Below are 14,587 nucleotides of genomic sequence, written 5' to 3' on the forward strand. Positions count from 1 at the left end.
ATCAACAAAAAAAACTAGAATAAATTCGACAGACTAATCGACAAGGACAATAACCGTTAGCTGCAGCACTGACCATGGATCCACACGACTGGAGACGGATAAATGAGTAAAGAAGCTGCTTACTACTCAAACATCAATACAACTAAAATGACACTGATTGTGTTGGTAACCATGGATACAATGCTCTCTGGTGTGTATGTTCAACAGTGTCTTGAGGGAATCAAAGCATCATTTTGTTACTAAACTGAATAACGTTTCCATTGAAGTCTGTTTGGTAAATAATTACAGGCTTATTTCAAAGTAGGGGAGTCCCATTCGGCATGAAATATGTTGCGTTGAGGATGTCAGACTTCTAATTACTCGCAGCTATCTGCTAAGTTAGATGTTTGCGGGGCAGATGTGTGGGCTTTTTATAATGAGGAAGTATAAAGACAGATGGTGAAATGGGTAGGGAAGGGGGGAGAAAAGGGGAGCTGTGTGGGGGTATATTATATAGCATATAGTGATAAATTCTTTGAAAGCACAGTTAATGTGATCCACAATGGATAATATTTTGTTATTTCACGCCTACCCCACCCCACCCCACCCCAGGTGTATTCCTTTGTCCCCCTGTTCAATGTCTGGCATCTCCCAGCGACTCTGTTTTACTATCATGCCGTTATTTTCATTTACACTACAACCTCTCTATGTTTTGTTCCTTAAACAAATGTTTCTGTCACTTTTTGTGTACAAACGAGTGCAACACTATGAAGGCCTTCCAGGACAGAAAATCTGATAATAAACAGTTGACGTGCCTCGTCCTTCTCTACGATGGCTGGCTTTTCTCCCAGCCTTCAGTGGGGCCATTGAGAACTGAGTTGCAACTGAACACTTTTGCCTTCCTTCGTAGTTCTATTCTAAGATAACCAGGGCCAGTGGCAAAACTCCCTCCATCAACTGCCAATTATACAACCATTCTGGTGTAGCCATGTACGTTGAGGTGTGTGTATCCATGTGTGGGTTGTCTTGTCAGTTTGGTCAAGGCGGGAACGGGGTCTCCCCTCTCTGTCACAGCTGTGTGGTGAGGACACTCTCTTGCATTATTAAAGTGTCTAGCAGTGCACGATTGAGGTCACATTATCTTTATGAATTATTGATAATAAAAATACAGTCAGGGACCAAACCTGAGAATAGGAAAAAGCAAAAGCAGTGTTTTACTGCTAAAGGATACTGTATGTATTGTATGTCTATGCTTAACGTCGGAAACACACCATAGGCTGAAGTACTGCAAATAGCTGCAAAGCTGAGAGATTTCGTCATTTTTGTCGCACATGTTAACTATTCTATCCGGCGCGATACAGGAATCCTTTTGGCATATCCTCTATTTCTTCCGCGAGCCACGTTGCGATTGTGTCAGGTCAGTCAGGTTTTCTCATACAGTACAGGAAGGACACAGTGTAGCTGGATACTTTCACAAAATAAGACATATTTTGCAGCGCTTCAGCATGGGGTGTGCTCCCGCTGTGTCTTCTTACCTGGAGGTGTTTGACTATGTTGACCACCTCTCGGGTAGAATAGGGGTAGGTGATGGTGCCCTGGTCGGCCATGGACCTCAGCTCGCCGAATGCAGCCACCAGCTTCTGCAGAGTAGCATCGGGAACGTTGGGTCCGTACTGTTTCAGCATCGCCAGCTCCGCCTGGGGCTTTGGATTGTCCACAGCATGGCAGCTAAAAATATCCCCTGTTCAGAGGACAACACCAAGTCATTCTGGGCTGACATTTTTTCATCTCTCGTAACTTTTCTAAAAAAATATCGGCTTAGCTCTTTGGATGGCAAATGTATTTTTGATTTTGTATGTCTACATTTGAGCATGTAACTTCGGTTGTGGTTTTTATATAAGCCGTTAAGTGTTTCTACCACACCCTCACATGTGAAACAAATACACTTAACTAAATTAAACTATGGCCTGGTATAGCAAGGCTTTTGGTTTACCTAAACCAAAAGCCTTGCACATCGCTGCTCACTGGGACAAGGACAGTTTTATTGATGAAAAACACATAAAAGCAGACCCTGTCACTGTTATCCAGTCGCAGCAGAGCGACCTACAGTCACCAAAGTAACAGTGGGACTTTAAAGATGCAGATGTAGAGGATGCTCATGTACATCACCTACATGTAAGGAATGTAACAGCTGCTGGAACTTTGACAGGTCTGGAGAATAAAAACTTGAAAGACCCTCAAACTCCAGGTTGCAGACAAATCGATTAGTTGTCAACTATAAAAGTATTCGGCAACTATTTTGATAATCGATAAATCTGTTTGAGTCATTTAAAATAAAAAATAAAAAAAAGAATAAAACTTCTCTGATTGCAGCTTGTTAAATGTGAATATCTTCTAGTTTCTTCTCTTCTCTGTGACAGGAAGCTGAATATCATTGAGTTGTGGACAAAACAAGACATTTGAGGACATCACCTTGGGCTGATTAACATCTTCCCCCATATTCGACTAATTGGGAAAACAATCGCCAGATTTATCGACAATTAAAATATTTGTTATGTTTTAACCAAACCAGGGTTTTGAGTCTTTGCTCGTTTTACGAAATATCTCTAACGTCTCCTGCTCTTTACTGCTTCCTGAGACAAGTTCTTGGCCTTGCTCCAAATAAAAGTGCCAGCTCATTTAAAAGGAGCCATATCAGTCCCAACTCCCTTTCCTAATGCATCTGATCTGCTTAGCTTTGAGATATATGGGTTTGTTATTTAAATAAAGAAAAGATTTCTAGTCCTCTACTCCAGGCTGAGTGTTGTATATGTATGTGTGTGTGTGTATGTGTGTGTGTGTGTGTGTACCTAGAGCTCCAAAAAAGTCATTGCCCAAGAAAGGAAAACCAGGTCTGTTAGCCAGGACGAGCATCCTGAAGTCTGGGTGCATGACTATGGTGTTGGGCCTCCCCTCAGCTTCACGGGGATCTTTGGAGGGGACACAGTCTAAGTTAGAACAGCATATGAAGCAAACAAACACCAACACAAGTACTCGTACTTCCTGTTTCTGCATCTACACTCTTTTTAATTTTGATTGACCCTCTTTTATGAAAAGCGCTGTGAGATAACTGTTGTTGTGATTTGGCGTTGTATAAAGTAAATTGAATTGGAATACATTGAATTTGTGTGACTGAGTCTTGCACAGCTGTACATCTACAGTCCGAATAGCACCTCTCTCAAGTTTGTGTTTACAAAGTCTCACGGTTGTGTTTGCATTCCTCTGGGAGGAAGAGGCCCAGGAATGGAGAAGCTGTCAGCGACTACTGTGATTACGTGGGACTACTGGGAAAACAGGCCCGTTTACAGTACAACATGATCCAAAATCTACTGGTACCTGTCCATAAAGGCTTTTATCCTAAGCCTTCTTTAGTGGCCTGCAATCCGGTGTTTTATTCGTGTTTGTCGTCCGGGACATCCAATCCTCAACTCATCCATTTAACAGTCCCGCTTCTGCATGCACGCCGTCTCTGGGACCTGTCTACTGTCACGGTGTTAAAAAACCCTGCATGTGTGTTTGTGCGTGCTGATAAATGAGTACCTGAGATGATTCTGCGTCCGTCGGCCAGGATCATCTCTCCGCTCTCCACCAGGGTTTTGAGGATGCAGGTGACGTTAGTGGGAGCTTTGTCGGCCTCGTCAATCACTAATATGTGACCCAGTTTTACTGCCTTCACCTGCACGCACACACAAAATGTGTTGCTGATCTACTTTTGTTGCAAGGAAACTACATGCACATCCCAAAAAAAGCCACAGCTCTGGTGACACACTTGACCACACGTTTCTTCTTCTTTTTTTGAGTACAATGTTATAATAACGAATAGAAAGGATGGTCAAAACTATGTAAATAAATCCCACTTCTATCAAACTGGAATATCCAATTAAATGCCCTATACATCCAGTTATTCCTTTGGGTTTAGAGAATGTATAGACTGTCCTGTTGCACCTGTTAGGGCAGGAAGGTATGGCAAGGTGCATGGTATGCATAGCTGCTGAATTCAAAAGTCAAATATAATTTTTTGTAAATTTCTTTTTTGTAAACAACAACTAAATGCAAAAAAAAACATTTGAGTGGGTGTGCAGGGCCTTTAAGTGAATTTCCTCTGACTTTTATTAGTGCCTGATCACACCAGCGATGCATATACCATTTCCACTGCAGACATTGTGTACGTGTGTGCATGCATTCCTGCGTGTGTGTGTGTGTGTGTGTGTGTGTGTGCGTGTGCGTGTGTGTGTGCGTGTGTGTGTGCGTCTGACTGACCAGAGGTGAGTCCTCATACATGATGATGCCATCTCGGACTGAAGGTTGTAGGGTCAGAGTTTGGACGGTTGTATCTCTGAAGGAAACAACAGTAAACAGGGTCGACATTGTACATATCCATTCATGAAATCAAGTTGCTCTTTTGCTTTCGTGTTAAATACCAATCAAAATCCGTGAAACGATTAGGTCAAATTTCACGTTTTACTTCTGCTGTTACCGTGGCCATATGGGTCTTCTTTGACCTCTAGGGGTGGTTTCAGTCAACAGATCAAACACTTGCACAGGCCATTGCATTTGCATGTCTAGCATCTGTGTTTCTTTAACTAAGTATGATTTGATCAGCAAAGATGCAGGCCAGTTAAAAATGGTGTCAGGGATACTGTGCTTGGCTTCAACAGAACAGACACACATACATAATGTTGAACCATCTCTCCTAAAACTTTGAACATCTTTTGGCTTCCAACATTATCCCTCCCTCTTTCTCAGAACATCCGTCTCTTTAGCCCTCCCTTCCAACAACCTCCTCTCTCCAATACCTCCAGAGCGTGAACTAGGAGCTGTCCTAGTTTCCTTCCTGGCTGGCTGCATCTCTCTTGCTTTTTTCTAAACCACATCTCTGTAGACCTTCACTTACAGGCTCCCAAAACCCACATGCAGCGATCCTCCTGCCTCTGCCCTGGTCTAATATTAGCTTCTGCTACAGTAGCTAACCAGGCCACATCCAGGCTCAGCTCCACTTTGACTTTCATAAGACTTTGAAAAACTAAACACAAACACACACACACGCACGCACACGCACACACGCACACACACAGACCGTTTCATACGTATCTTAAACAATACTTTTCGGCAAATTTCTATAACTATGTATCCATCAGTCTTTATAATATAATAAGAATTAAAATCTGTGTTAACACTTACCCTCAGAGGTTTAACAATAACGTGATTAACAATGTATGTGGTTCCTAGTGGAATTCGTAATATCCCGCCCAGAGTAAACCGTTAAGGTTAAGACGACGAGAAATACATTTTCTTTCTTTTTTTATTAATAGATTTTTTTTAAATTAAACAAATATTATTATGCCTTGTTAAACAAATTCCATGATTTTCCTAAACCTTTCTGGGTTGTTTTAGTTTTCCATTCCAATTTGATACTTATTGGCAATCTGTGTGGTGCCTCTCTCCCATCACAGATTCACTGGCGTACAAAACGCCGCTGTTTTCGTAGTGCCAAGATCAATCTCTGGCCTCATCTCTGCCTCTGATTGAACAAAGCTACATTCAACAGTGATGCTGATTTCAGGGCTGACAACACATTGATCTCTGGATGAGCAACCCAGACCTAATTTTCACTCTATTTAGGTGTGATCGTGGGAGTATTTCTACAAGCAGTGAACCAGAGCTAACAGACGGTACTTCTTTGATATGGGCACGTGAACTCCTTGTTCTGGTGAAGGACGGCCTGATATACTGAGGACCAAAATAGTTGTTGACACACTTTGATTGGAAGGCCAACGCTGGCAAGGTAGGAAGAGAAATGCTGGTTGCTTACATCTCCCTTAAATAAGGTTTCTTTGTCCGTTCTGTTGGAAAACTACAAGTATCTAAAATAAACCCATTTGATAATTACTCTTGAAAAAGATCATAACTTGCCAACCATAGTAGATACATTTAGACTGAGAAGAGAACATCTGCAGTTGTGACCAAGACAGTGATAAATTACTTGGATTCACATGAGCTGTCAGAATGAAATTGAAAAAATAGACTTGAAAAGTACCTATTGTACTTTTTCTAGAAGACGTTTATAGAAAGGTTAAGACAGTGACTTGGAATGGAAAAAAATCAGACAAACGAGAAACTGAAAACATTGAGGCAGGATTATTAAAGAGAATGAAGATCTCTGTGACTGACATTTCTTCCCAGTTCTCTTTAAGCATCTAGGTTCAAATGGATAGTTCACAAGTTTAAAAAACAAACAAACCTTTATTATCAAGCTAATTTGTGACAGTTCAGATCCTCTAGTTCCTTAACGTTTTAAGTAGAAAAGTGTGGGGCTAAACACTGTTGTATACTTTGAAAATGATACATGGCTTCTCCTCACCTGTGGAGCTGTAGATATTCTCTGGGCCTGTTCAGAAGGTGCAGAAATCGATCCACTATTTTATTCTTACCCACACCCTATAAAAAATATACAGAAAAAAAAAAAACACATTCAGCAACCAGCAGAGTTGAATGAAATATTAATGCACCAACTGTGTTTCAGTAACATAGGCTGTAATGAGAGATGAAGAGGTGTCCATTCCATGCGCAGAGAGGCAGTGCTGAGAGGGAGAGCCGAGTGGGTCCTGTAAGTTTTGATGCTGCTTCGTTCTGACAGGGGCTGTTTTTTGGAACTCCCACTGGCTAGGTCCTCCGGATGGCTGCTGACTCCCTCGGCCAGTCTGTCAGACGTTCAGTAAGCCGTTCTGACAGCTCCTAATGTCTCAGCTTGGCCCATGCATGGTCAAGCACTCAGATTTGCAAATTGCTTCTCCCACTCAGTCCCTCTCACAAGCGCACGCACACATAAACGTTAGTGCAGGAACACACGGGGACAACTTCCACTGAACTGCCAGAGCGACCATATCAACTTTCACACCCTCTTCCTCCTCTCTTCTCCCTGTAACCCTGGTCGTTAGGACCTGACAGTGGGCACAGAGTGCCCCCAAGGAGGTGCTATATGCCTCCCCATGCCCTAAGTGAGCGGATGGGTTTGGAGGGTAACATGAGGGTGCAGGGAGCTTGTTCCATAACTCTTTCCTCCACGCTCAAACAAGGCCGAGTAGTGAAGTAAAAATCAAAATGGATACATTTTCTTCATCTGTCTACTTATGGTCATTCATTTATTTATATGTAGTTTGTTTTAGTTAGTTTTAAAATGTATTTTAATTAGGTTTTTTTTTCTACGTATTAATGTATTGTGTATTGTATGGATTGTTTTTAACAATCTACAGTTTATGTACATATTAGCCACTGTTTAGAGCTTTTATTTATTTATTTATAAATTTCCTTACCAATTGATTTAGGGGTGGGTGAATGGGAATGATATTGTGTTATGTGTGTATGTCTGTGTGTGTGTGTGTGGGGGGGGTTTTGTATGAAGTACTTTGTGCTACATTTACATGTATGAAAAGTGCTATATATATGAAGTACTGCATGATTGATTGCTGGATGTGGTTTACATAGTCTGGATCAACAGAAGTACATTTCCAGGATAAAGAGTGGGGCCTTCAAGCTACCGAGCGACACGCTGCAAACGGCAAAAACATTTGGATTGTGCAACAAGGCAGGCTTGCTCGGTTCTTTCAGGGAATGATTTACAAAGACTGTGTTTACAGCATTTATCTAATCTAACTGGGATGTTTGGCAGAATGCTGTGGACAAAGTACACACAACGATACACTGGTAATAGATTATGATGTATAGCCATATATTCTCCTAACTTAAATAGCTCACGTTATTATATTGTGTCAACAGTTTACTTGATTTAATATCGTATGTGGCGTTTTCTTTTGGTGGGTGCAAATGTTCCACCGAAACAAATTCTTTCCATAGACTATTCTGCAGAGCCACCGCCGCTGCGTCCAGAGCTTTGGTGTCCAAGACGTTTGTGATTGGTTTAAAGAAAAGACCCAAGATGGGGGGTTATCTAACCCTAATTCAACAGGGCTATTTTCGGGGTTCAGGGTATTTTTAAGTACAGCAGGAAGTTAGCGTATTTGTCACTCACCTGGTTGCCCACCAACAGGAGATGCTCTCCTAACAGAAAGTCCTTCAACATGTCCTCCATCACCATCATGTGCTGCAGAGACATTTAAACACAAAGATGGCTCAACAATTCGTCTGGACTCACACACATGATAACTGAAACCCAGATGGGCATTGTGGTGAATTGCATTTCACATATTATGAACAAAAACTATTGATGTTCCTTTATAAATATCAAAATTAATCTTAAAACCACATAGGTTTGTGCTTTCTCCTCCCCTCTGCTTTACAACTGTGCTTCTAATCTGAAGAAAGAAAAACAGGCCATTCAAAAAGTAGGGCATCCTCGTTGCTCTCACCCTCTTCCACTCTTTTTTTAGTCTCCAATACAAACAGGCGGATGAGAGAGGGCAGAATGAGGACAGAGAGAGAGTGAGTTGGAAAGAGATAAATCTGGGTCACACTGCGCCATCAGTGTCGCCAGAGGATGTCAGCGTGTCATGTCCTTAGCTGGTTTCTCTCTGGACTTTGGCCAATAAGACATGAGACATCAACGTCAAAGACACAAAAACTGGTACAGTATACAACGTTTCACCTGGTAAATTCTAGAGATGATCCGATACAGATACCAGTCTCAGAAAAGCCTCCGATACCGCCTAAAAAGCTGGTATTGTTGAGCACTGAATTTTCTGCACAGATCTGATACCATGTAGTTTAGCACTGAAGAAAATCTTCTTTAAAGAAGTTCGTTATGACTGACTGTCAAACTACATAACACAAGAAAGTTCGGTGGTATTGCTTGTTTGTGTTAATTCATCATTCACAATGACTTTACCAACACTGATAGAAGTCATATCACATCCAAACAGGGATAGTAATATACAGCTGTTAAAACATAAGAAAATATATGTATTTTCTTATGTTTTAACACAATGCTGTTGGTGTGGGAAAAAATTGATTCTTAGATACATCGCAATTTAGAATGATTCGATAATCGATTCAGATGAGGTAATAATAAAAGGTCTCCAGACATGTATTTAAATCAGAAATCAGAGTGACTGAAAGAGGATGGGATAATGGAAAACAACTTGGAGTTTAGGCTAGAGTGCAGGAAAAAAAAACACGGCCCAAAAATGGCCAAAACGTAAGAAAATCTTTGTATATATATATATATACACATAATAAAACATGCATAAAAATAATTAGGCAAAACAAATAGAGGCTGTTCATCTACTTTATCACATTACATATGGCCACCTCATGTTTCATCTTCTAAAAGGCCACTTCTCCACCTTTAAATATGACTGAGTTTAAGGCTTAAGCATGGAATAACTACAAAATAAAAACCCCAGTAAACAAAACATTTTATGAAAGGTCCCATGGCATAAAAATTTCACTTTATGAGTTTTTTTTTACATTAATATGAGTTCCCCCAACCTGACTATGGTCCCCCAGTGGCTACAAATAGTAATAGGTGTAAACCGAGCCCTGGGTATCCTGCTCTGCCTTTGAGAAAATGAAAGCTCAGATGGGCGGATCTGGAATCTTGCTCCTTATGAGGTCATAAGGTGCAAGGCTACCCCCCCTTTCTCTGCTTTGCACGCCCAGAGAATTTTGCCCACATATGAGAGAGAGACATCATGGCTTTCAAACAAGCAAAGTGGCAGTTGGTCAAGACCACACCCCTAGCCTCCACCTTGCACCCCCCTCTCCTCCTCAAAAGCTACAGACTCAGAAATGGCACATACTAAGGAAAGCTCATTGTGGGACTGGCTGTAGTGGCTGTAATTCTTCACTAGGGCTGGATTTTGGGATACAGTACTAGGGGCCACTAAGGTCTATGTAAAAGAGACTTTACATATGGTATTAGGGGACCACTAAGGTATATAAGAGACTTCAGATATGTATTAGGGGACCACTAAGGTCTATATAAAAGAGACTTCAGATACAGTATTAGGAGACCACTAAGGTCTATATAAAAGAGACTTCAGATATGGTATTAGGGGACCACTAAGGTCTATATAAAAGAGACTTCAGATATGGTATTAGGGGACCACTAAGGTCTATATAAAAGAGACTTCAGATACAGTATTAGGGGACCACTAAGGTCTTCATAAAAGCATCTAAAAAGCACCATGTCACAGGACCTTTGAAAAACTTGTGTGTGACAAATACTGCATGTGTCAAACTCTAACAAACTCAGATTTATATATTTTTTTTTTTAATTCACACATGGAAATGTAAATAAAACACTTGTTGCATCAAGATGCATTAATAATCAGTTTAGAATCAAATCATTGGCATATGAATCAAATCATGAGGTGCCTAGAGATTCCCTCCCTTACACTGGTATAGGATCTGCTTTGTATCGGATTGAGTATCAGATAGGAAAAAAATCACTAAAAACACAAATCAGCTGTAAACTAAAATGAATTTGCATGCTGAGCAGAGCGGTAAATGATAACTAACAAACATACTTTTACATGTCTTTAGAGGCGGCCATTAACGGTGGGATGTGAAGCTAGTCACTATAGTTTTTACAAGAGATCAATAAACATTTACAAGCAAAGTAGCGAAAATGTGTGTTTAATAATAAAAGTTAAAGTAACATTTGAAAATGTGAAGATGTACGAGAGAGTCTGTCTATTTCTACGTGTTGTACTGAAGAACTGGATTCCAATTTCAGCTGCTGTCATCCTGTGCGTTTTTTTGGAACCTCTTGATCGCTGCCAGCACAGAGGCGAGCATTCAGCATGCAAAAGTAGGACTGGAAGGAATGTGTAGTTCTGCCCGTTTCCACGCCTACGGTGTGCACACTTGCACAATCACCGCATCAAGCGGGGGTGACGGTCGTATTTTGGTGCTTGAAAGTTAGAAAAGAACTGGCAAACCCCAACATATCCGACTTTTCACTGGTTCCATCCTGTCAGAAACAACGTGACTCGCTAAGGAACGGCTGTCTATAGTTTTAAGGTATGTGGTATACTGATTTTGCATGACTTTTGCTCTTTTCTACATTCAGTAAAAAAAAAAAAAAAAAAAAAAAAACACACAGAGAATTACAGAGCAGAATTAAAGTCAGATGGATTTCTTATCCAATAAAATCCACCAATAACAGCAATCAGAGGTCAATTACAGTGTACTGTCCGGGGCAGAGTTTGCTGCCAGGATAAGCATCTCTGAGACTGAACAAAGAGCCTGGCCCTGGCAAATATCAACTAATACCAGAACTAAAAGTAAAATCCTTCATAATGAAATCATGTAACACAATGCAACAAAGACAAAAAGTAATTTATAACAAAGAACGATGATGGAAGATCTTTCTCAGTTTGAGAGAAAATAAACAAAAACAAATGATTCTTTATCGTTTCTAATCCTGTTTTTTTTTTTTCTCTCTAATGTGATCAAATCTGGGTCATGTGCTGGAAATAAATGCCTTTGACAATCCCACAAGGTTTTGTGCAATGTAGTCTTGCAGTTACAGATTTGGGTTGGACTGATATGTGTTTAATTTGGTTTTGAGTTAAGCGTGTATTTACCTGAAGATTATCATAGAAGAGCACGTCTGGAACCTTCATTTTCTCAATGGCGACGTACACGGGAGCAGACACGCTGCCAATAGTCAACACACCATCCTTCACCAAACCTGGACAAACACAGTAGATGCAGTCACTGCGTGTGTGTGTGTGTGTGTGTGTGTGTGTGTGTGTGTGTGTGTGTGTGTGTGTGTGTGTGTGTGTGTGTGTGTGTGTCAAGAAATCAAGAGTCTCAGATTTCAGCTTCATAAACATTTAAGAGTTAATCTATGTAAGAATTAATATAACACTGATTGCCATTTTTCACCATTTTCTGACACTTTATTGACTAAACATCTAATCCAATTAGTGGAGAAAATAATCAACAGATTAATCAACAATGAAATTAATTGTTACTTGCAACAACTTATTTATTAATTACTGTCACTTACACTCTTTACTCTATGAAATGTATTTGGAAACATTGAGTAGTTGAATTAATCTCATCTGGATAGCTGACTGGGACTTACAGTTGAAGTCACGAGTGTGTTCAGCAGGATCTGGGGTGTCCTGTATGGAGCAGTTGGCGAGGCTTTTATCAAGAGAGGCCCGGGCTAGGCTGGGCAGGAACCTAAAACACATAAGCTCATAATTAATCACCAGGGCGCGAATATCATATTGCATTCAAAACTCACTTTGTATCAAACATGAACATTACAATCAAGACACAAAATAAGGATGTGTGTGTGTGTGTGTGTGTGTGTGTGTGTGTGTGTGTGTGTGTGTGTGTGTGTGTGTGTGTGTGTGTGTGTGTGTGTGTGTGTGTGTGTGTGTGTGTGTGTGTACCTAGAAAGACAAGCTTTATTGACAGCGTGAGCGATGCTCTCCTCGGGGTACTGAGAGAAACGGCGACAGATCCTCAACAGCTGTCTGGTGGATAGAGAAGAGGCCAGAGACTGGGCCTGGAGACACACACCATACACAAATAAATTACTTCACATATTGTACATCACACACGTAAAAAACGGTGAGAGTACACACAAACACCCCCACACACACACTTACTGTGGCGTCATTTGTCTTGCGGAGACTGTGTGTGAGGTGCAGTAGCTGCTCGGCTGCTTCCTTTGGAACATTAGGAGTCTATGAAGTGAGAGAAAAAGAAATAAAAAGTCTGATGAAGAGGATGGTGCTTGGATAAGGAGAGAAGTGGAATTGAGAGACAGACTTCTTTTACAGTTGCCAATTTATGAGTTCCATCAAGCTAAAAACCTATCCAGTGTAACACACCGGTCCTGCAATAAATCCTCCTTCATGTTGGCTGTAATGGGCAGCTGTTGTGAAACTGTTTCAGAGAGGTGTTGATTCAACTGTATGCTCCTTTTGGAGGATGTAGTTTGTGTTGCATTGGACTGTATTTAATTATACAAGGTTATTTAGCCTTGCCGTCACTGATATAAATGGGGTGGACAAAAAAATAGAAACACGTGTAATGTACTCTGCAAAACACAACACGTAAACGTTGAATAACAGTTAAAAATCAACCCAGTTTATTGCCATTTCTCATCAAGATCCAGATTCCACGTAGTTACCTGGAATTTTCTATTGGACACAAATGAAGTCAAGAAGACCAAGTGACAACCTTAAGGGCCCTAAACAACAAACCACCAGGTGCTAATCATATAATGGCAAAGTTTTACAGAACTTTCACCCCTTCTATCTCCCTGTGTGCTCTGTCTCCAGAGGTCACAACAGCCACCTAGTCACTCAGTGCAAAGACCCCCCCCCCCACCTCCTCCACGCTGTCTCGTGATGACAACCACGCATAAGCATTTTTAGGCATTAAGTAAATCAAATTTCATATCTAAGACCCCGCGGTATACCGTATTACCGCCCAACCCCACTGCCAAGTCACAACTTATTTTGGAATAACTCTTGTTGCTGGGCTGCATAAAAAGCCAATGATGAATGAACTGCCACATCCGTCACTATGCCTTGTTTACCAACTCAGCTTGTTTTTTAGCGAGTCCTGGCTGGAAGGAGCCCTGTGTATAAATATAATTTCCCCTACCCTGTCATAGCCTCTGCTCTGTAAGCTAAACTCAACATAGAAGTTGGCAAGTCTAGCTACCCTCTCTCCAGTCAATCACACATCAAAGGCAGTGTTTCACATTCAGAAGCTTTCGTGTCTCTCACAAAACAATTTGCAACTGTTCACAAGCTTTAAGGCAAGAAACAGAAGATGATAAAAATGAAAGAAAAAGTAAGGAAGCGAATAAACATTATTAAAGACAATCCTAGGAGCTGCTGAGTGCAGAATTAACACCCATTTCAGTAACATGTTGCTCTGTTAAGTTTCCTGTAGCTTTAAAAAAATAAAAATAGCAAACGTCTTTACCAGTTAGGTACATTTTTGTGTACACAGGTCCCTTCTGTAAAATGTAACCTTTTTCAAATTCCTTGATTTAAATATACAAGGCAAACAAACAAAAAAAAAGATTAAATGTATTGTGTGTGTGTGTGTCTCACCAGTCCCTGTATGAGCTTCACCTCCTCTGCTCTAGCCATAGGGCTGACTGTGTGGTAAAGGAACATAGTGAGCAGCTCTGGGCCCAACCACTGCTGACCTCTGCTGCTGTTTGTACTAGCACCCACAACGGGGGGCTCGGCCAGGGCCAGCACCCTGAATGATGCATGGATGGGGAAGATGGATCTGAAAACACACACAAACACACACACCGGATAACAGTTACACACTAGCAGACACACAAAGTTAAACATCTGTTCAGCCGTGCTCAAGTGGATGTAGAGTGCAGGTGCACATGGTGTTTGTCACGGTTGTGTGTGTGTGTGTGTGTGTGTGTGTGTGTGTGTGTGTGTGTGTGTGTGTGTGTGTGTGTGTGTGTGTCATCCCAATCTATGTCAGAGACAAGAGCATGACTTTTGACAGCTGGCTGTGTGATCCTCTGATACAAGTAGACAGCAAAGTCCCTTTCTATCACCACACAGAGACACCCACTCTGCAACGGGATATTTATACTCTGATG

The 14,587-nt window shown here is 41.1% G+C and overlaps 1 protein-coding gene across 1 annotated transcript in view; it reads right to left on the reverse strand.

Moving 5' to 3' along the window:
- Positions 1-14,587, reverse strand: part of vwa8 (von Willebrand factor A domain containing 8) — a 77,054-nt gene that overhangs the window by 44,706 nt on the left and 17,761 nt on the right. The window contains exons 15-25 of the mRNA XM_034885817.1: positions 14,070-14,253; positions 12,606-12,683; positions 12,387-12,502; positions 12,071-12,171; positions 11,565-11,671; positions 8,048-8,119; positions 6,380-6,456; positions 4,279-4,354; positions 3,559-3,694; positions 2,829-2,948; positions 1,515-1,720 (exon numbers count right to left, since the gene is read on the reverse strand). Of these exons, the coding sequence (XP_034741708.1) occupies positions 1,515-1,720; positions 2,829-2,948; positions 3,559-3,694; positions 4,279-4,354; positions 6,380-6,456; positions 8,048-8,119; positions 11,565-11,671; positions 12,071-12,171; positions 12,387-12,502; positions 12,606-12,683; positions 14,070-14,253 (1,273 nt within the window). The remainder of the gene's footprint in view (positions 1-1,514; positions 1,721-2,828; positions 2,949-3,558; positions 3,695-4,278; positions 4,355-6,379; positions 6,457-8,047; positions 8,120-11,564; positions 11,672-12,070; positions 12,172-12,386; positions 12,503-12,605; positions 12,684-14,069; positions 14,254-14,587) is intronic.

This window comes from Etheostoma cragini, chromosome 11 (assembly GCF_013103735.1).
Source record: "Etheostoma cragini isolate CJK2018 chromosome 11, CSU_Ecrag_1.0, whole genome shotgun sequence".
NCBI classification, from domain to species: domain Eukaryota; kingdom Metazoa; phylum Chordata; class Actinopteri; order Perciformes; family Percidae; genus Etheostoma; species Etheostoma cragini.